General features: G+C 34.7%; 1 protein-coding gene across 3 annotated transcripts in view; it reads right to left on the reverse strand.

Moving 5' to 3' along the window:
* The window catches only part of LOC129810402 (neurogenic locus protein delta), a 54,417-nt gene that overhangs the window by 14,101 nt on the left and 16,084 nt on the right, over positions 1 to 24,232 (reverse strand). For all 3 annotated transcript variants that reach the window (XM_055860872.1, XM_055860865.1, XM_055860859.1), the window contains exons 3-4: positions 19,316 to 19,379; positions 10,512 to 10,760 (exon numbers count right to left, since the gene is read on the reverse strand). In XM_055860872.1, the coding sequence (XP_055716847.1) occupies positions 10,512 to 10,760; positions 19,316 to 19,379 (313 nt within the window). The remainder of the gene's footprint in view (positions 1 to 10,511; positions 10,761 to 19,315; positions 19,380 to 24,232) is intronic.

Consider the following 24,232-nt stretch of genomic DNA (forward strand, 5'->3'; position numbering starts at 1 on the left):
ATTCAAATTCCCGAAATTCTCTATTTTGCAAAATTTAATTAAGGTAAAATGGGGTAATTTGGAACCATTTCCAAATTTGGGATATTTGAGATTTTTTCACTGTTTTAGAGATTCAAAAGGAAGAAATCTGTTCCTTTTCTTCTTAAACCTCGTTTTCTTCGATTTTGCGGTCTTTGTTTTCTCTTTGCTCATCTGAAACACTGAGAAAATCTCAAGTGTCCCGAATTGTAAATGGTTCCAAATTACCTCATTTTACCCTAATAAAAACTATTTACAAAAATAACAGAAGAATTACTAAGTAGATTATTCAAATTTGAATATAAAAATAAATTTAAAATAATGAAAAAATAGTAGTAATACATTTTCTTTTGTTTTGTATGAATGATTCTTTAAATTTTAAACATCAATAGAAATTTTATATCTATAAAGGATAGGAACACATTTCTTATTTGATTTAAAATAATTTTAGAAAAATTTTTGGATTTTACTGAACTTTGGACTTTAAGCATAACAATACAAACGATTAACGAAAATGGATAGAAATCTTCTGTGGTTTTCAAGTATACAAGTTCATTTTGAATATTCAAAACGAAGGTGGAGTAGTACTTCTCTTGTCTAATTTAAGTATGAATTTAAAGTAGACACCGAGAAGTCGCATTAAAATCTTATTCTAAGTTTTCTAAGCTTTCTAAATTTAAAATAGCATAAAATGTGTTTTGTACAATTAAAATTTACTGTGAGATATATAGACTCTGCTCAAATTCTAATACTTCACAAACCATTAAAATTATTTTGCGAATGTGTAATTGATACACGTTCGTTGCACTTTTGAAAAGGTTTCGCATTCCAATTTACGAATATGAAATTCAATTTTCTACGTCGTAAATCTTATTTTTCCTTTTATGAGAGCTTCTTAAAATTCAGCCAAATTTCTTGTCTGCACAACTTCATCAGGAGAAATAAGAGAGTGTCCAAAATGATCTTTATTTCCGACAGAAAACCCGTGTAAACAATTAAGAGGAGCACGTAAGTGCCCATTACTGGGCCCCCCTTTAAATATTCATCACGCAAGTTGAGTCGTTTGGAAGGAATTACTTCCGTCACTGTGCACCACCTTCTTGTGGCCCCTGCACCCATAAATATCACTTTAATGGCCCTTAAGGTGCCCTATGGGATCACCACAAGAAGACTGACAATATCGTGCACAAATTAGAGAACCATTGATGGGGCAGAAAGAAGATATTTTTTTCTTCTCTCTTGTCACGCTCTGACTGCTAAAAGTGGCGGGAAAAAATTAACATTCATGTTTCGAGAGGGTCTTATCACAACTAAGAATCAGTAATCGATTTGATGTTTAAATTTCCCTCAACATCTCGTCTTCAATAAAAATCGACACAGGAAGGCGCGGATGGATAGCTAAGGAAAAAAATCTATTGGCAGTTTTTTCTTATTTATCGACGTCAAATCTTTGATGGGAGATTTTTGGCGAATTTCTTTCAGCTTAATCCAAAATTACTGTGGTTTATGCAAATTCACGTGGAGTAGAAGGAATTTTTTGTCCCCTATAGCTAAAATTTTTGCACAGAAATCTAACAAAAAAAGAGCTGAAATTCGGAAACCCAGTGGAAGCATCTGCAGAGTTTGGTACATGGGAGGACCTTCGATCCAATTTGGCATAGCAATTAATGCAAAGCATATCAAATCGCATGAAATAAATTAAGTACTAAACACCCCTGGGATTTGGCATACAAAGTTGCACACAAATATCCCACCAGATTGGAATCTCAAGACATTGAGAAATTCCATCCCAGGTCCAAAGAGATTTTTTCGGGAGGATTTTGAAGCATTAAGAAGCTACCACAAATATTGAGATAGGAGAAGATGCTGAGAGAGAAAGAAAAAAACGTAAGAAATTAATGAAATTGTTTCCAACATTCAAATTGATTGTTCCCACCATTTGTGTGCGCGGTTTTGGGCGCTTTGCTTTTTTTTACTCCTCTCATCATCTTCGTCAATACACTGAAGAGTTTATGTACACCTCTGGAGGTATTTCTCTCTTGGATTCTATGTCTTTCTGTCTTTTTTTTTAAGTTTTATTTGGGTGCCAACTTAGCATTTTCTGCTGCGATGGAGACATGTACCAAAGAAAGATAGACTAAAGAAATACCAACGATGGAATTTGAGGAGAAAAAGGATTAATTTCGAGGATTTGAATTATGACTGTGGCAGGAAACCACCATAAAAAGGAGTCTCTTTGTTGATGATTCCCATGTGAAATTCGAGAGAGATAATTCGACATTTATCACAGAGCCTCATGATGTTAAATTACGCCGAGTAATTAATTGACAATGTAGGAAAATAAGTAATTAATTACTTAAAAGATTTTTAAAATATTTTGTGCCTATTAACAGATTTCATGAATTGGTCAAAGTTTGCGAACTATTAAAACTTTCTCTAATCACCGATAGTGCTGGAGTAAAAGAAATATTTTTATAACATAAATCTGAGGTTATCTTATTAAAATATGTAAATTTTAGATAAATACTGTAGAAAAATTGTAAGTTGAGGGAAATTGAAGAACATTACAAATTTCTTTAAACAACGTTAAAAGTGCTGAAATGGTTGAATTCAATGAAATATTTGGAACATAACCTCAAAAGAATCCAATCTACTATGACAATATCAACATAACCTCAATTTTATCTCATTTTATATTTTGTTTGTTGTATTTCATAAAATTTTTCTTTCGAAAAATACAATGAATAGGGGAAGTGTGCCAAATTTCGGCCAGCTTCTAATTTCGGCCACTTTGAGTGTAATTTCGGCCATGCAAATAAATTAATTAAAATTATGTATGTAATCTTCGAATAGTCAATGAATTCATTTTCCTTTAGAATATTTATTCATTTTTGGATTTATTAACACAAAGACCGTTAAATTTTAGGTATAATTTGAATTTTAATTGCTGTGTAAAAACTCAGTGTGGAAAGAGCCTTACAAAAAATGTGACAGATCGATTGTGTTTCTAGCAGTCTTGTGATTTGTAGTGAAGTGCAGTAGGGTTTCCTTCGGAGTTTTTCGTGAAAATTGATTAGTTTTCATTAAAGATTGTTTCTGTTTATTTTAATAGTGAATCAATCTTTAAATTTCGGGTAAAATTTCCCAGCTGGATACTGTATTTCGTGTTAAAAAGTATGTATTTTGTGAACGTCTCTCCGGTGAGGTACTGTTGCCTATTCCGACAACATCTTTTGCTTTTCTAAATTTCTTATTCATTTTTTTTCAATTTCTGAGTTCCAGAGAAAAAAACCATCGCTTCTATGAAAATGACGAAGTGGAAAAGGCCTTGAAAGAGTTCAAGAAGAGCAAATTGCTAGGGGAATCTGCATGTAAATTTGAGATGCAACTCTTCAGGTCTTCAGGACAAATTACACGGAAGATCTCGGGGCTTGTGGGTTATATAAACGTATTAAACTAAATATTAAACTCGTTCCGTTTGACGTTTTGAAATTTTCTATCCGTTGCGTCACAAAAGGTGGTCAGAAAAAAGGTGGCCGGTATTTCACTTAAAGTGGCCGGAATACTACCCAAAGCAATGTCCATATTTTCATTAACTTTTTTTTTTTAATATTTTAGCAAGTGATTTAAAGACAACAAAGATGATAAACTAGTTTTTAAGGTTCCACACAACCCTCCTGAAAAGGAAGTAACAAAAAATATCAATATGAATTAAAAATATTGCATTTCAAACTTAGGACTTCAGTGCTTATATGCAACTATGCCGAAATTTGGCACACTTACCCTACGTAAAGGCACTATTAATGTTATGCTAGATATTTAATAAATTTTGTCTCATTTAGACATTTTGCACGTAACCCCTAATATAATATCTCTGAATTTTATACAGTAATAAAATATTTTGATACTTTACATAATTGCATGTAAATAAATCAACATAATAGTGCGCTTGTAATACGTACTTTAACTTCAGAAAATGATAGTGGCATTAGTCAAATATCTCTTTCATTCTCACATAAAAACTTCTTCATCTTCCCTGAAAAACAGTGTCCATGGATGACTCCAACACTGCATAATAAAACCTCAAAGTGTAGAGGAAAAAAAAAGACTCCTATGTAGTCAACTCACAGAGGCTACATTCCAATTGCTTAGCTAGACGATGGTTTTCTATTTCATCCAGCCACCCCGCTGCCCCCGCCATTGAAAAAATGTTAAAATTTCAGAAAGTTCTGCACAAGGCACTCTGGGCACCTGTCACCCGACCCATTCAGCGGACTCGAATTCCACTCTCTGGGTCACATGTTGTGCCTCTCTTAAGTAATTGCACCGAATCACACCGCAACAAAACAAGCCATCAAACACCACAAATGGCGGCCACTATCCATATTTAGACGGCATCGCACACCAGCAGTGCGTTCCAACTAATTCTTCACTATTTTTGCGAACATTGCATTGAGAAATGTGTGCGCGATGCCTTTGAGAAAACCCCCATGAAAATTCCATCGAAAGCCCGAAAATACAATGCAAAATACCCGGCTATTGGGCTGTGGAATGCTCACAATTCAGCCTCAGTTCGACAACTTCCACATAATTGATTGAATTCATAAATTATCGCAAGGTGGTATCAATATCTCCTAATGGATCGTATTTGTTAGTAAACTTCAAGACAAACACTATTGTATGCATATGATAAATTTTAGATCGAGTTTGATGCATGATTTGAGGTAAAACATTAACTTTAAGGATAATTTTGAGCACTAGGGGTTGATGCAACACACGTCTGACACTAGTTGGGTCCTAAAATTAGTATCAGATTAAATCATTTCAATTAATGACATCTATCAAAATACCAGTACACTGAGAGAAATCCGAAAAAGTTAAAATAACATTCCGGAAATGTTAATTTTACCCTGCTGTATTGATCCAAAATCGGTGTAAAATTAACATTAAAAAATGTTGATATATTTTTACACCTAAAAAGTGTTAAAGTTATGAGGAAAAAAAGTTGATCGCACTCTCTTTTTTCCCAGTGCAGGTCTATACTAGTCTCTCAGATCTATTCAATATTTCCGGAGTTATTAGTTGAGGACTTGAATCTTAGTTAAATCCTTTCAAGTTCCATTCTAACCCCTGGGCAGGGTTATCTTCAACCCTTACTGAAAAGTGGCTCTAAATCTGATAGACATAATCTTTTCCTCAACCGAATTACTTTGAAATTTCACAAAAGATCAAAATACATCAAAATTAAGCAAAATTAAGCTTGAGTGAAATGAGAAAGAAATTCATAATGACCGAGAAATGCAATAATTCGATCAGGTGAAAGACTGTTCGATAGCACATTTGGTGGCTGCATTAAAAAAGAGAAACTATTTATAGTAATGATTGGCAGGACTTTCCTGTCCTTAATCTCACGCGTGAATTAACAATTCAGCACACAACACGGAGACACCTTGTAATTTCATATGGAAATCAGTGATCCGTATCAAGAGATTTGTCTCTCTTGTCGGATAAAAGTGTCCCCTATTGATATGCCAGAAAGATGCAAGAAGTGTCCTAAGGGGTTTTTTAGCTTCCCAGACTTAGACCTCTCTCTCTGATATCTGTGAGAGTCTATCCAAATCTCTGACATGGATATTCTCAGCTTTACTGATATTTTTTCCACTGGATTTTGGGCACGTTTTTTTTGTTGCTCTGACGAACCCTTATCTTAGTGAAGCGTTTTCTCATTCATATCTGTTTCCCTTGGAGGCGTAAAAGTCTGGTATATTGAGCTACCTACTGTAGTAGTGGTGCAGCAGCTCCTGGCGTGGGAAGAAACACCACAAATCTCTACCAAAAGGTTTTGGACACAAAAAAGGGCCCAATATCTTGAGAAGATGGAGATGAAGATGAAGATCAAAAACAGCGGATGGACGGAAACCTGTGTTTGGTAGGATATTTATAATTTTTCCTACCAACAAAACACTTGGTTCTTCTTTTAGCCATCATCATCTTCTTCCTCTTTTGGCCAAAACACGCATCATGCACACGCTTTTTTTTGTGCTGAGATTCTTATGTGTGCAAAATTCTATAAATTGCTCCAATTGGGCCTTCTTTTGCTTCCCATTCTTCTCAACAGGAAAAATTGACTTGTGTGTCTCTTCTTTTCATTATAAATTCAATTGTGGAATAATTTCCATTTGTGCCAACTTTTCCCGGGGGATCCATTTTGTGAATGAATATCAATGGGAGGCCTCCAACATCATCTTTTTGCCTTTGATCTCCGGAGACAGAAAAGCCACTATACGCAGCAAGAATCTCGAGATGGAAAGGAGACTTTTGACAGTGTGTTGGAAATTTATTTAACGATCTCGCGGTAATCTCATAAATATTCCCTCTTTCAGGCATCCAAATGATCCAATCTCCGGAGTCTTCGGAGATGCTCTATAATGAACACTTTGCAACAATTATGGAATTTCTGTCTTAATTTTCCTCTTTCCCACAAGTCCATTTGACTAAGAATCACCAATTCCTGCCCTTAACAAGATCACACATTGGACCATTGAGCTTTAACCGTGCATCTCTTGAGAATAATTAAACATTTTTAAGCATCACAGCTGCCCCAGAATGTCTTGGTAGAGCAATTTTTTGTTTCTCAAGGAGACATGTAAATCTCTAGCGTGTTTCTTTGGAAATAAAACTCATGACTTTATGTTCTAGCACAGCTTTTGCTCCGTCTATAGGCAATCACATAATGAACATTAAATTACATGAATTCTTATTTCAAAAAATACTTAAATAAATTAGGGATGTAAAAATACTTGCAATACAATTTTGAATTTGTGAATAAAAGTAAGTACTCAATGTTTTCAAAACATTGCAGCTTTGACGGAATGGCGCGAGATGGCGCTATGTAGAAAAATATATATGATCATAAATATTTTTGTTTTATTCTTTTCAATTTCAAATTTCAACTAATCGTTTTGTAGGTTTAGTTTTCAAATAAAGACGAGAAATAACGTAGTGAAAATAGCAAGTACTACGTCTTTACCTTAGCTATAACCTAGTAATTACTTTATATTTAAATGAAAGTTATTCTTAATAGGTTAAGAAATCTTGATCATGCTATTGTGATTTGGTCAGGAAGGAACAATCATGTAAGTCAATATTAATAAAATTTTAAATTTGCTAGTTCGTTTAGCCCCAAATAGACTAAGACCGAATCTCGAAAATATTTGGACTGTAAAATTTAGCGGTTAAGGATCAACCTAAACTATCATACCCTAAGAACTTAGCACAATGAATTATTATTATTAATCGTATCGAGATATATTCATTACAAAGGTAATCACTTTTACAATGTCCATATTCAGTGTTAGAAGAATTTGCTAGTCCGTTTGTAGACACGCCCAGGAGCGCCTTCCCCGCATTGTGGATGCTTCTTCCATGCTCCCGGAGTTGTTGGGCGTAGGCGGTGCATTATATTACGTTATTAACATAATAAAAATTGCCTAAATTAGACATTCAGATCTTTGCACCGGGCGTGACTCGAACTCACAACAGTAAGTCGAGCCGGAGAATCGATCCGCCCAAGAGCCAACGGCCTTGCCTATTGCGCCACTGATTCCCCACAATGAATTGAGAAAGCTCTTAGATCTTACGAGTTAAATATTTTCAAAAATCAATCTAAGTCTATTTGGGGCTTTAAACTTGAAGTTTAGCTTACATGGCTTAACTCTTTCGCGTCTTTAGGGTCATATATGACCCGGGGAAAAAAGTTTCTTTTTGGCTATTTACATTAATTGAAATCTAACTGGAGTCTTGAGAAAATGAGCCAAGAATCTTACATCCTTCTATTATGATGTCGTGCACGAACAGATAGATTTCAATTAATGTAAATACCCAAAAAAAACTTTTTTCCCCGAGTCATGACATTACCCTAAAGACGCGAAAGAGTTAACTCTTATAAATGCAGAGTAAGAGATCTTGTAAATTGAAATTTGGATTAAAAATGATAGACTGAGAACACTAAATCCCTTAAATTTAAAACCCAATGATCATGCTTATTATTCAGCAACTGAAGACGTTTAAGAACGAGTTTAAAGCTTCGGTCTGAGAGCTGTCTAACTCTTAGATACCAAGTTTTATTAAGCATTTAATAGTTTGCAGTTATTAAAGTTCAAAACTAATGAAATCGGATACTTTTGAGAGCGTTATAATCATTTAAAATTTTTATCTCAAAATATTTAGGATTTATCAAAGGACCTTGCAATTTTCGGATTAAGAAGTAGCTTTTTAAAAGAAATAGTTTCTTACAATATTTTGATATTTTACATGAATTACGTGCATGTATGCTTGTATAAGTACATCATGTAATGTATTTAAGCATCGCTGATCGGCCATTTAACACGTGAATCAATGATACAGTTTAGATACCGTCACCGAGACGAAGAAGAAGATGAGGAAAAAACGAGAGAGAGACACTTAAAACACCAAATAACGATGCTTTTGAATTTTCCTACTGGCAGAAATCGCCACTTGGGCAGAAAACACAGAAAGTATATGGATAATTTTAATGATACGCTCCATCGTCATTACCTTTCTTTTGCTATGGACTTCTGCCAGCGCCATGGGCCAGTAGTTTTTCCCCTGGTTCGCGAAGACGTGCTACAGTCTGGTCAGACACAAAAAAGAGCCACTGTTTGCCCACGTAACAGTGCTCCGATTAAAAGTGTAACTGATTTATTGCACTTAATCTTGCACAGATTGAGCCTCAATTGAGCGTGCGTGAATTTTTTATGGCAAATAGTTGCTTCATTAATCACTAAATCTCTCTCACAGCTTCTTTAATACATTATAAGCCCAATTTGGACACCCAGATTTTCGGCCGGCAAATCATTTTCAGATCATCTCTGCGCACTTCTGTGAGCAAAGCTCGTCAAATGATTGGGGCTATTTGATGGCAAATGGAGGAAAAATTATAGACTTAAGATGCGTAGTTGTGAGTTATGAAGAAGCAATGGGATCGAGGGGCAGAATTGTAATGAAATTTACGGTTCTTTCCAATTGGAGCATGACTCTTTTTTTTAACTTCTTCTTCTTGTCTTATGAGATTATATTTGGCTTAATGAGGACATCCTCGGGACCCACTCAGGGAAATTAAACTGATTGAGCGTGAGTTCTCATAGTCACCAAATTATGCTGCCAAAATCAACTGGATTTCTAAAAGATGAGGAAGTGAAGCATACAGCCTATAAAGCCAATTTTAAAACAGTTGTTTTGATACAGCGGATTATATTTTAGTGACAGTTATTTTTAAAATTTTATTTTTCTCTTACTTTTCGAACAATTTCCATTTCAAAGTATTTAATTAAACTATTTTTTCAATGAAATTTTAGTATCAAAAATCTTTTGAGGTTAATTTTATTCTAAAATTAATTTCGGAATTGTACTATAATTTATTTTAAAACTCGGCTGATGACCCTATCTATGTTTCTAATTTGGAATAATGAAAAACATGAGGAAGTGGATTTATTTTTAACTACGTAACTCGAAGGTTTGTTTCTTTCATCAATTTCGATTTCCAAGAATTTTATCACTCTTGGTCCTTTTATATTTTACATTAAAAAACTTACTAAACAATTTTCTAAATTTAAATCTTGTTGTTAATGTTCCTGTCTCGTTTCATCCATTAAGAAATATCGTAAAAGCATTTTGACAAAATAAAAAAAAACGATAAGTTTCATATTTAGGAAATTTAGGACCTTTCTTATCAAATAAACTTTTAATAGTTTTCATGCAATTTGATATATTAACTGGGATGATAGTTTAATTTGATAAATAGATATGTTAAAAAATGCATATAAATTAAATAAAGTATAGTTTAATAAGTTTTTTTTTAATCTAGTACCAGTATAACACTGAACAGAAACTATATTTAAAAACACTTTAGAATCTAAACCGAATATATTTTTATTTATTTTATAATTTTTTTTTTACAAAATTTGATATCTTTATTGTTGATTCATCTATTACTCTTCATTAAATTGTAATATTCTAGTTAAAATTCTGAAATTCGTCTAATAATTTTATGAAACTTTATGAAAATGTTGTTTTTTCTTTTGCTAACAAAGTAATAATATTTAGATATAATTTATGGAGAGTTGAAGCGGTTGAATCTCATTTTTTAATAGGTTTAATTATTTATTTATTTTACAATACTACTTAAGTAAATTTTAATATGTTAAAAAAGCAATTACTTAAGGAATTCGTTTTGAATGTATTTTTATTTTTCTGATTTTTTTGCTTTACTCATTATTTTTTTAAAGAATAAAATTGAAAATATCATAAAAAGCACTGATTTTCCCATGCACTTGCTTGAAAATAATTTACAAGAAACATAAAATTATCAAATTGCTTATACGATAATTGGTAATGGTAATACGATTTAAGGAACTAAAATTTTTATGAACTTATTTTTAATTTTTATGATTTACTTTTATGAGTGAACTTACCTTTGGTGCAGTAGTCCCCTTGCCATCCGGACAAGCAAACAATGCCGCCCGTGGCGGAGCAGGTGTAGTGTCCGAATTGATCATCTCTTGGCCTGCAGAGATTTGCGCATCCCGATCCATAGTAGTGAGCATCACAGGTCACCCGAAAATCGTACTGGATGGTCGTATAGACGGACTCATGCTTGTCCTCTGTCCAATTGGACGACACATCCAGGACTCGCTGAATCGACAGTCGCGATATTAAAATACCTGAAAAAAGAAGTTGGAAAGTTGCAATTAATTTTGAATTCATCAAAATTTCGCGCCAGAAAATCATTGGTTCGGGGGTCCATTTGAATTTCTAATTTGAGCCGATATGGAGAGAAAATCCCCCACAGAAGAAGGAGTGAGATGGAAGAGGAAGCGCTAATTAATTGAGACTGGAAGGAAAAAAAAATCACTGCTAAAATGATCTCTTGAGAAGTTGAATGAGCAGAAAAAATGGCACGAAATGGAATTGCAAGAAATGGTCAGAGTTGTATTTTTTGAGTGAAAATTCGCACAATATTCGCTGGCTAAAGAAAGATGAGTAAAAGAGGAGGGCAAAGAACGTTTTTGGATGCGCGTTTTAAAGACAAACACCCAATGGAGCTTCTTTTATCGATGAAGCATGAACTGCAGGTGTTTCCAGGACAGGTTTCTATCTCTCAAAAAATGTTTATATATGTGTATTTAATACCACAAGACAGGTACTCTTTGCACGAAATTTTTAATGCCAAAAACATATTTCATTTTATGTATAATTTCCTTATAGTCGACATCAAAACTTCAAGTTTGGTGGAGCATCAATTGATGATTGTGCCACGATTTGACATCTTCTAAGATTTCTTCTTTCAAAATGAAGGCATAACACATCAAACAAAAACAAGAGCCAGAAAATCCAAAGAGATCATGATCTTGATCCATGATGGAAGCTCCGGGAATCATTAATGATCGTCTTGAAATTAATTAAATTTTTTCGGTCAAGAGATAAAAACTTCACCTTGAATTTAGAGTTATAACTTCTTCTCCACCAGCACAATGCTTAATGGTTCATCATCATCTGTATTGTGGAAAACTATTAAAGTTCATAAAATCAGGCGTTCCCTTAACGATTCCCCAACGATGGAGCATTTTGCGGAGAGTCTTTTGGGGAGATGTAATTAACGCTGAAGAGAAACAATATGCCTTCACACAGCAGAGAGCATTGGTAGACTGAAAAAAACCCATGAACCACGAAGAAATGGCTAAAGAATCAACACAGAGATGAACGCAATCAAGAAGCAGAACCGCCTCGACCAAAAGTCTCAATCAAGGGAACGATATCTAGCAAGTCTTGAGGGTTTCTACTAAGAATTCTTGAGATTTAAAACAGAGTTAGGTCGTCTCCTAAATCTATTTTATTTGCCAATAGAAGTGAAGTTTGAGAACATCCTACAATGTGGTCTCAATGATAGAGATGTTGATACAAAGCCTTATATTAAGGACTTGTTATGTTCTTCAAAAAATTGACTGGTTTTGTTAAGATTCAAAATTTTATTGGAGTTGAAATTAAGTCAGACAGCAATCTTAGGTTTGATCCTAATTATTAAAATACTGATCGAAGATTCTAGGATCTTGATTCTTGGATTCTTGATTAACGAACTATTGGTAAACTAGAAGGCTAAAAGATTTCATTATAGAGGTTTATTGAAAAAAATTCTGAAGTTTGGTTCTTATTACCAAAATACAGGGCTCACTAATTCAAAATATAATGGTATTACTTCTTATCATGAGAATAACATTACAAGGCCTTTTTAAAATTTAATTCTGATCGTATTTAATTCGGATCGGATTAGATATGGCAGATAAGATCCGTAAAAATCATTTTACAGTGCTAGAATTAAAGAAAAGCATAACTTATAGCAGGGGGCAAAGTTACCCCAAGGGTCCAAAGTCATCCTCTTATAAGGTAAAGTACCCTCTAGTCGGCCGGTTTCTCAACTCGGCCAGTTGAATTATTTAACCAATTTTTTAACGTTTTATAGTCAATTTCTATGAAATTTTCACTTATTTACGTTATATTATATATAATATAATACACCTTCTAATGTTAAATCGGTAAGACCATATTATAACAAATTTAAGTAAATTGAATAAATAGTCGCACTGGCCGAGTTGAGAAACCGGCCGACTAGAGGGTACTTTACCTTACGGTACATAATATCCAATGAAATTTAAATAAAAAAATATGTATATTATGAAGTTTGGTCCTAATTATTGTCATAAAATGAATCCAAGATTCTTGAATCGAAAGTTATTAGTAATGTTTAGAAGTTTAGAAATTCACCACTCTAATAAAGGTTTGGAACGGTATTTCAATAAATTTTAGATTTTGCGTATCACAGTTCTTGATCCCTGATCTATAAAACACACTAAATTTTGTTTTCCTAAAACCTTTAATTCATTAAAAATTTAGAACTCTTGCTTCATTTAATATTTGTAAATGTTCCGAGTTAGCTATCTCCCCCTTGGCTTATGTTTTATTGTTAGAAACTGAAGCAAATTCTACCATATAACTCTATTGAATTGAGTTTCTCTATTTTCGTCCTTTCCCAGAATCCCATCCAATGATCCTTTGCCCAGGTATAGACTGTAGAGATTTCTCCTCAATCATTGTGTAATTCTTCTAAAATCGCATTCTTGCATTTCTCGGGATGCTTTTTGTGCATCAATCCAGAATCCCAGCCAAAGTTATTTCCAGTGTGGTAAAAAGACATGGTGAATCTCAACATTTTTGTTGAAGAAGTCACATATCACCAGAAGTTCGGAGTCCATAAGTGTTGTGCAAGAGAGCGATTTTTATCCACTGCCTTTTTTTGCACCACATTTCTTGTATTTTAGAGACTTGGACCTCTCAAGAACTTGTAAAAATCTTTTTTTGCACCATATGATAAAAACCTACCGAAACTGATGCTGTGCTGGCTCTTCATGCAATAAATCCTTGTCGACTGGCAACATAACAACCGCACCAGGCAAATTCCTCAACAGAGAGAGAGAGAAATTGAGGAGAGAGATTGAACTTCTTATATATATATATTTTTTTTTCACTTTTTAGCCACCTTCTGGGCAAACTGCTATAGGCTCTGGGACTCGTGAGATGGACCCCGAGAGTACCTCTTTGGTATCGAAGAATTTTTAGGTATATGTAGTGCAGACAATATAAGGGGCTAATTGCTTCAGCCATGTCTTGAACTTTTGCCTCTTCATGGAGCATTAAGGCTGAAATGTGGCAATTTGTAGAGTTGCAACGAATTAAGTCATTTTTCATCAAGTAATTTTCAACATTCACTGTAGCCGGTAAAGGTCTTGGTTAGATCATTTAAGGGCTTACACTGAGATGGTTTAGGGTTTAATTGTGACTTAGAACATCTTATTAATTAAATATTGAATTTCAAAATTTGATATTATAGACATCGGTAACGCTAAGAGATTTCGAGGTTTAATTTAACACTAGAGTATTGAAAAGGCTAAAATTAGGTGTAGAAAAGACTAAGTAATTCAATCCTAATACGTAAACTAGGATTCCAAATTTTATTAAGTATAAGGTAATAATTTTTCCTCAATATTTATTCTAATTACAGGTATAGGTTAGAATAAGGTTATTTTGAATAAAGGCTGCAGGGAGAGGTGGGGTACTTTTGAAATAGAGAACCTTTGAAATAGGGCCTATACCATATAACGATAAGGCTCAGTTTAAAGATATCCCTATTGCCCACTTCTGGTTGTGCACCTAGTCTCCAAGGTGTAAATAATTTATAAAGTAAAATATGGATTTGTTCGGTGGCAGCCAAAATCCCGAAAGCCAAATTCCCGAATGTTCAAAATCCTGAAAAGGATGAAATTATATGGATGAAAATGTTTAGAATAATTTTCCAAGACACAGAAGATTTCCTTTTGCTTCCAGAAAGCGCAGGTGCAATCGTGGGAGTAGCTATGATACTTATAAGAATTCGGGATTTTGGCGTTCGGGATTTTGGCTTTCGGGATTTTGGCGTTTGGGATTTTGGCTTTCGGGATTGTGGTTTTCGGGATTTTGACCGGGACCCGGATTTGTTAATTGTAATTAGGCCCTGAGGAAGATCCCATCCAATAGGGGAATTCTGTAAAAATATGGCAATGTCGTATGATAAATTTTCGTGGTAAATTCGGGAACACGAAAACAGTGAAACCCAGTGAGTATCGAAAGGCCATTCCAAGGAGCTCTATGAATCTCTTAGTAATCGATATAAATCTTATTCTGATTAATTTTCTCGAATTTACCCCATTAGAATTTTTAAATTTGTCATATGACATTGTCGTATTGTAACAGAATTCCCCTACAGGATCGAAACGTTTGCTGAAAAAAATAAATTAAAGAATAGAAAAATAGACCGAACTCCCACCTTGTTTTGCCTTAATACTCCTATTTTGAACCTACTTACCCCTTACTCTTGTAGGGTTTGTCTTGGTAATTTTCCTTTTCCATTTGCCCAGTTGAAATAGTAAGAAAATGTCAAAATTGAAATTTGGATTCTGTTTTAAGTTGCCCCATTATACTCTATAGCCTTCCGGATTATTTTTTCAAAATAGATTTCTCAAAGCAGGAAATAACTTAGTTGAACCTAACGGGTTGTAAGTTTAAACGCAACAGAAAGAACTATCAATGGATTCATTCAGAAGCCGGTAGACGTCCTCAAAAGCTTAATGAATAGCCCCTGGGCAAGAACCACCGCAGACACTGAAGCTGGCAGAAGAGGAAAGAAGTTCCAAAGGAATGGATAAAGATGAGATTGCGAATGGGATCCAAAACGATGGTCAGAGAGCGGGGGTGAAGGAATTGGAAATCCAATTTGTGGAATGCACTAACTTCAACCATACATCTTCACACATTGGTCACAATTCACTCTCCTTCTCACTTCCCGCAGCTAAAATCCGCGATGTGGATAAATTGAAGGTGGAATCTCTTATATTTAAAGAGAAGATGTTGTTTAACACGCCAAACAATCTCTCTTATATTCACGATTCTCTGGAATGCCATTCGTCCATTGGGTGTTTCATTTCTCAAAGAACTTCAAACTTCGTGGTGAAAATTATCAAAATTGGACTGTTTCATTTTCTTCATCTGAGAAATTTATTTTCTTGGGTGATTTAGGTTCCTAGACATGGAGCCAAGAAAGGATCATTTTGGGTTTTTGGAGTGCTTCAAAAAAACATCTGCCAACCGGTCGACTTTATGGTTAAAGTGGTCATCATTGAAAATTTCCGCTCCGAACCATATCATCAGTGTTGTTATTTTTTTGTTGTTGGAAATGTTACCTCAATTTTGATCAATTTCTTCTCGCTTTCTTTCACTTGCAAGTGCCCCCTTGTACATAAACATTATCAGCATTCCATGCCGCCGTAAGATGACAAATGTAGGGTGTATTTAAAAAATTCCTTCCGATCATTTCCATGTTCAACTTTCGAAGAGATGGCAAAATTTCAGTGATCATCGGTGACATATTCACTGAATTTTTGCTGCAAAACTTCTTTTTCATCCATCTTGCACACCAGTTTTGGCTACAAAAAAAACCTGAGGAATTCGTTCTGATTAATATTTTTGCGCCAGAGTTGGAGGGACACCAGAAGACATCTGCTTGGGATGGTAAAAGTATCATCACCCTGAGAAGATGTGGACCAAGGAAGGGAAAAGTTGACACAAAGAAATTGCCATCCTGCACATTCATCTCAATCGATTGTGATGTTCCTTATAGATGTCGAGTCTTTGTAAGTTCTGCTATTTTTTCTTTTAAGCATGCCTCCATGTACAAGAGATTTCTTCTGCGGGACGCACGGGAGAGACCTCAAAGGTCAAATTGAACATACAAAACGCGAAAGAAACGCCTGGACGAGCATTGAGAACACCAAAAACACCCATCAGGGGGGACCCCAAGGTTATGTACAAGAAGTCTTAAGTTTCTCTCTCATTCTTACCAACTTCCCTCCATACTATCCTAACAAAAAAAATGCTGTTTGTTCACTTCTGCATGGCATTCATCCCGGAGAGCATAGAATTTACATTACAAATCGTAAACCGATTCTCAACCTCACCCTTCTCTCTCAATATATATATCATCCACCTCAATTTGTTACTAGTCTTATAGCTCAAACCAGGGGGCCTTCTCAATTTCTGCAATATTTATTGGGTGAGCAAAAGATGCCCGAAGGATTTGTTTCTGCAAAAGAGGTCATTGGTACCCATATGAAAGTCTCGGGATCTTCCAAAATAGCCCTAAGGCCCTTGCTCATCTTCCATTCTCGTGGCACAATTTTTCATTGGATAAAAAACTGAATCTCCATATCATTCGGACTAATTTGTTTATTTGGAGAACCTACCACAAATTCACATGAATTTCAATGCTTTGTTTATACCACAAGATTGTTTATTTACCATCCTCTCCAGTCATCACGCGTGGAAGCGAGAGTGTGACTTAATTGGGTCTCACCCATTCTGAGACACAATTCCAATAATTAACTTGTGTAGACCTCCCTTATTGGGTGGGCGAGAGACTCAATGTAAACTGCTAAGGATATTGTCCATGAATTTAGGAAAAGGGTTAGTCAATTTGGGTGAGAAACCGTAGAAAATGGTAAATCGGAAATTTAAGGTTTTGAGTCGGAATTGTAATTTACGAAAGAAACCGTTTATCCAAACGATATCCGAAAATCGAAAGTTCAGGATTAAGTATCAACAACTTGCTTAAATTTACTTTCATTTTAAAATTCATAATTTTCAATTTTGAATCTTAGCACTGAAACATTATTAATTTGAATGTTTACAAAAGTGACTAATTATAACCCCAATGGTCTAATATGTTCAGATAGTAGAATCCTGAATCAAAATCGAAAGTTTAAGATTTTATAACGAAAACACTACTAGCTGATATATCCTGATGTTGAAATTCGGGATAATTGAACTGAATTATAAAATATGGAAATCGAAAATTTAGGGTTTAGGATTAGATTCCTAAACACTTTATGATCTTAGCAGAAGCATAGGCTTGAAAGTCCTCAATCAAACATTATTTCAATTTGCATATACCTAAGATAAAATCAATATTTCAGGATTACCTATAAGCCATACATAAATCCCCTTATCTAAGGTAACCATTTCAGTTTCAAAACCCATTACAGCTTCATCATGGCAACCCCCTTTCTTTAAAAATCTTCTGGAACTGGCGAGGGTGTCTCGAGGGGCAAATGTTTCAGAAAAACCACAAACAATATGAGCAATATTATAGCTTGACAGCACAGAAAAATCACATCATGTTCGTCACTCAGCAACATCGACATTTGATCATGTGCCGGAGGAAGAAGTGAATAAAAACCTCTTTGCCAAGTGCGAGGAAGATGGAAGAAGTTGGACAAAAAAAAATTGGGATTCAAGTTGTTTACCGCTTCCGGTCGGTGGTATACTCGAACATTTGATATATGGTGGAATCTCTTTTGTGTGTTGGTGGAAGAAAATCATCGTTGCACATCGGGCGACAAATGTGAAGGAACACAAGGCGACCGGAAGTGCGAGGAAGCGAACAAAAAATCACACAATATACATATATATGTTCCTTTTTATCCCACCAAAGAGACACTTTTTGCCTTTTTGAATGTTTTGCTCAATTTTGTGGAATTAATCTGGGACTCAGCATCTTTCTTTCAGTTTTGTGGATTCATTTTTTTTCTTGGAGTTGGATATCAATTTTCAAAATATTGTAGCGTAAATGGAGTAAGGAGTAAGCGGTGGTTGTTTTTAAGAAGGAGGCATAAACGCTTGTTGTTACACAAGCCTATCTTTAAAAAAAAATTAAATATCTCAGGAATCGTAAATAGAATTAATCATTTTCAATATCTAAATGCGATAAATTTAAAAAAAAGGGTTGAAAGATTAAGAACGGACAAGAAATTAGATTTATGTAGGGGCAGCTGTAAGTTTCCTGACTGAAATTATTTTCTATTTCAGAAAATTGATTAAAATGTCGAATTTATAAAATTTTTAAAAATGAAAAGAAACTGAAACGAACAGGGGGTGGTGGATTGCAAATAAAGGTAGTTCGCTCATTCTAAAATATTGTCTTTTGGGAAAACTTATCTACAATTTTAAAAATAATGAATTAAATGAATTATTTGGTAGATCCGGATATAATACAGCCCTAGAACTAGACAAAATGGACTAAAGGTAGTTAGTTCCGAATAAGGTTTAGTTTGTTCTGAAATATTTCTAATATTTCAGAATAGTTTTAGTAATTTCCGTTATTATAAATACTAAAATAAACTCATAATTTTTTAGATTCGAATACATTAAATCCCTAGAAATCGATAGATTTTATATGGACAAGAGGTAGTCGGTTCCAAGTAGGGGTAGTTTCCTTATTCGAAAACCCGTCCTGTTTTAAGAAAATCATTGAAATTTCCAGCAATAACGAAAAGAAATAATTATTTTCAAGATCTTAACATAAAGACTTCATTTGCTCCTCAATTCTTCTTCAAGAATAAGATTCCTTTGAAGGACCAACAATGGTAGTCATTGTCGTGTCTGAAGAACCGGAAACACCGGTGACAACCACGATTCTCCCTGCCCAAGAAATGTTCCTCAAGACCGGAAAATTCCACGGTATTTTATCTCTCTCTAAAAAAAAAGCCGGTGGGATAAATGCAGATGGAGAGAGAGCAAGAACACGAGGGAAGAAATTCAGTGCTAGAAGAGAAAGAATGGAATTAATTCAACTTACCAGGTGATCTTGTTATCGTCTCATTAGTGTCATGCCATGCTTCCACAATTAATGTGAATGTACCCTGAAACAGGAGAAAGATAGTACCTTTTAGTTGTTTGGGCTTTCGATCAACTTATATATACACCTCCAAAGGCCCCAATATTTGGAGCTTCGGTGGGCAAAGAGAAAAAAAATGTAACCGTAAATTGAATGTGGGCTTCAAATTGAGAAGTTTGTACTTGTGTCTTTTTGGTCATGTTGGTCATGTGTCAATAGTAATTTCGAGCTACGTCAATAAGCAAATGAAACATCGGCTTATGGATGGAGAATCTGGCGCATTGTCTTGTGAGACAAGAAATGCCACTTTTGAAGCATCTTCTGCCCCTCAATATTTGTCAATCTTCTGGAAATCCCATAGTGTGGGTGAGAGTCCCAAAAAAAAAGAGAATAACTTTGCTTAATTATCAAGGTGTTCACAAGAGGTGCCTTTCTTTCGCTAAAGGTGTCTTTGCAACATGAAGACAAGAGACCTCAAGAGAACTTTGTACAAAGAGTGAGAAAAAAGTGGTTGAAAATTATGCTTTATGTTGATATTGAAGAAAGAAAACCAATTAAGGAGTTGGTATATGGTGATAAAGTGGGACAGATAAAAATTCTGCACGCACTTTGTGTCCGAAGAAAACATCTTCTTGGAATTTTAAAACCATCTCGTCGGATTTGCCTTGGCAAGATCCCTTCCATTTGATAGCATGGGGACACTTCAGCCGGCAATTAGCTAAATGAGTTAGGGTCGAATACCTCTGGACTGATTGCGATTTTGGGCCTCCCTTAAAATAAATTTCGTGGTTTTGCTTCCTGAACCCAAACCCACAAATTTAACTTCCTGAGAACTTTATTGTCTGTCTGGACAATGTTCCAATTGATTTCGATTTCATTCATTTTGACGAACACTGCTTTTCTTTCTTCGCGAACCTCTTGTACATAGAGTATGAAGGCCTCCAACACCAATCTCCCACCCGCCATTTGTCTGACTAATGCTGGAGCATATCTCTTATGCTTCTTTATGCTCTTCATTGCTCGAATTCAAAAACACAACTATATACACAATCCCTTGATATTCGATATATATTACGGCAAGTGATTCTTATTTCGCTGATCTTTCTAACTGGGTGTTATCTGCTTAATGTTCAGGCGGTTAAATAGGCGGATTTAGGGGCTTTATAGACACGAATCAGTGAATTCTACCATTTTAAATTTTGGTCCATATCTATTTAGGAGCTAAATGGTTTGGGATATAGATTTCGAGTGTTTGATGTACCCTTAGTTATTTGAGATTACTTAGAAAAGAGTGTTTTCATTTTTGCAAACTGTTTATCCTTAAGCGGTCTTCAGACTAGAGGTTTAGCCCAGTTCCCAAAGGCCTCAAAATCTTGAATAGCGAACAATTTTATGGCTTTTTGAGAATAGGTCTATTATATTTAATAATCCAATCCTAAGTTAAATTTTTACAAAAAATCGTGATTGATAAGAAATTAGAGCAGTTAAGCCACATGGCTAAGTCTTAGGTCTGAAGTCCGTATTACCGACTGAAAACTATCTCGGGATTATTGTTTTTTTTTTCAATATAAATAAAACCCAGGATCTCTATCGCTTTTGGACAAGTTTTTGAGATAGCCTAGCCTAAATGGATCCTACAAATGTGATAAGGAGTGAAGATCCAGATTTTAAACGATTAGACAGGAATAGGTCTCTATAAGCTCGCTAGTTGATATACCTCAGAGCATCCAGCCCTAATACCTAATGGATCTCAGTTTTAAGGTTTTTCTTCTCTGACACACTAGGTTCAACTTACTCTCAATTTATTACCTCTTAGATAAAACGCAGGATCATAGAACTGTAGCGAGATTAGAAGTCTTCAAGTAAAGAGGCCAGTTACACCGCAGCATTGGATTGAGATTAAATTGTCCCAAAGTCGGGCTTTGGGACAATTTAGTCTCAATCTAGGCCAGCAATCTAAACGATTTCATTTATGCCATTTACACTGCCGCATTAGATTGAGACCGAATTCTTCCAAAATCCGATTTTGAGGCAGTTCAATCTTAATCTAATGCGGCGGTGTAAATAGGCTCAAAGATTTGAATTTAGCCAGAATTCTGGTTAACGTGAACTGTTTTTTTGGGGTATAAATCGATTGATACAACCTTATCTCCTAAACAGTTTTTACGATTAGTAAGCTCTAGGCAGCATACTTCTCAACCGATTTAGACATGACTGGATGCATTTGCAAGGCCTTTAAATTCCAAATAAATTTGACTGAGTTCCAATCGATCAATGGGTATAGAAAATTCTCAAATTGCTCTAAATCTCAGTTTCTTTGAGCACTCTGCGAATGTTCCTTAACCACTGTTTTTTTTTCGATTCAGAGGTTGGTATATGGTTTTGACTCCACACGGAGGCATCTTCTTGGCTCAGGAGGATTCAATTGCACGGCAAATTCTCACCAAAGCGTTAAAGAAGAACACAATGTCTGGCTTTTTTGTCACGCATCGTTTCAATATATAATGACGTCTTTTTTTTTCTCCATCATACCCTCTCTTTTCAGCAACCCAAGATGCCCCAACGTCTATGTACAATCCGGCACAAGTATGTAACAATAATGCCTTCGAAAACACCGCACATTGTGTTCTTTTTCGCGATGCACAAGAGACCAATTGGTATGAGAGGGAGTTTAGATGGAGCGAGATGGTGCGACATGGCACAAGAATTCCATAGCATAAGAAAATAACTCCAAGAGATGTTTGAATATGGACAATTGGATGTAACAATATTATAACTGCAATCGTGACGGTGATTTATGAGCTTAATACGTGAATTATGTTCAATGGCTAGGTTAAATAGTTTAGCAATTGTTGCCATTTTTTGCCCACCATGTCTCCTCCACCTGGAGCCCCTACCAACTAATTTCACTCTTATAGCCACGTTTTAAATCACATTCTCAACTAGCTTGAGAGAGCTTTGTATGCGGAGGTCTTAAATTGTGTCCTCAATGGCACCTCAATGGAGCTTTCATTGAGAGATTCTTCAAAGAAAACTGGTTGAGCGTCTGTGTTGAAGCACTCTTGGGCATTTGCAAATGATTCTTCGTCAATTTGTCCTAACTCGTCTGTTTGTCTGAATAGAATAGGATTATAAATGCAGGAGGGTCCTTAAGCTAAAATGCAGATAGTAACGAGTCTTTCAGTTGGGTTGTTAGTTGGGATGTTTATTGGATTGTCTGGTTTGCAATTTTTCAGCTGATAAAATTTACTTTATAAAGTAAAGCGGTATTTAGACTAGAGGTTTAGCCCAGTTTCTGACGGCCTCAAAATCCTAAATAGAAACCAATTTTATTGCTCTTTCAGAATGTAATAGGTCATTTGTCCTTAATAATCCAATACTAAGTCACATTTTTCTAAAAAATCCTGATTGTTGAAAAATTAGAACAGTTAAGCCATATGGCTAAGTCTCAGGTCTGAAGCCCGTATAAGGCTACTGAAATACTTGACTAGTATGTCTAAGGATAAAATATAGAAAAAAGAAGATCATACTAGGGATCGGCTTGTTCTAAGACATTCCCTAGTAGGAATTTTGTTTTGATTCTAAAAATAAATAAATATTTTATTTTATAGATTCAAATACAATAAGAACTAGAAATTGAAATATTGAAAGGAACTATAGGTAAATAGTTGCAAATAAGGGTAGTTCTACTTTAAACCAACTTTTAAAGGTGGATAATAACATATGAGAATTTAATGTTGAGAATCGACCATTACGATGATATGAATCACATTTTGGGATTTCGATCTAAAAACTTTCTTGTTCTTCTTTATGTTTTTATTGGCCGACGTTTCGATCCTTGGTTGGGACCTTCTTCAGGGCCTACATACAATTTTAAAGATGAATATGACAGTTCAGAAAATCTATTTAAAATGCATTTCTGAACTGTCATATTCATGTTTAAAATTGTATGTAGGCCTTGAAGAAGGTCCCAACCAAGGATCGAAACGTCGGCCAATAAAAACATAAAGAAGAAAAAGAAAGTTTTTAGACCGAAATTCCAAAATCTGATTCAACTGATGATAGCTTTTAAAGGAGGATATGATTACCCTTCGGTTTTCTGGTTTAGAAACACTAAAATTTTAATTACTGGAAGTTTGAGTCCAAAAATATTCTAAAAAAATAGTGCATAATGATGTCATAACAGATAAAACGATATGAAATATGGCCTATAAGTCTATGAGACTTCTTAATTGTTAAATTTCAACCAAATAGTTTGATGTGTCTATTAGGTCATTTTTATTTAAACTACGTAAAGCCTTTATAAGGAAAATATTTAATAAGACGGACCTCTAGAAAAGAAGAAAATTAAGTTTTCAAAAGACCATACGAATAATTGCGAATATGACAATTTTTAAATAATTTCTTTTATTTATTTTGATCTAAAATGGCGGGATTATGCGGTTGTTTGTAACGTCGTAAACTCATAGGCTAAACGGACTGAGATATCGATTTTAAATCTTCAGTAATTCTTTTCGTAAAATTTGGGATTCGTATAATCAATTTATTTTTAATATTCTTTAAACGTTAACTTTAAACTTTGTTATTTTTTTTTGTATTATTATTTCTAAAAAGAGTTTTCAGTTGTGATGTCATAAACTTATAGGCTTAATTGATTGGGATATTGTCTTCAAATCTAAGGGGATATTTTTCACAAAACTTCGGTTTTGTCTAAATGATTTTGTGTTAAAACATTTTTAACTTAATTTGCTCAACCCTTAGTCCATATGTATTAGATTTATGTTCTTTCAATCTACATATCGCGACAGTTCTCAATCACCCCTTACCTTCCCTAAAATGATAGACTTGACAATTTTGATAGTTTCTCACTCTCCCAAA

This window comes from Phlebotomus papatasi, chromosome 1 (genome assembly GCF_024763615.1).
Source record: "Phlebotomus papatasi isolate M1 chromosome 1, Ppap_2.1, whole genome shotgun sequence".
NCBI classification, from domain to species: domain Eukaryota; kingdom Metazoa; phylum Arthropoda; class Insecta; order Diptera; family Psychodidae; genus Phlebotomus; species Phlebotomus papatasi.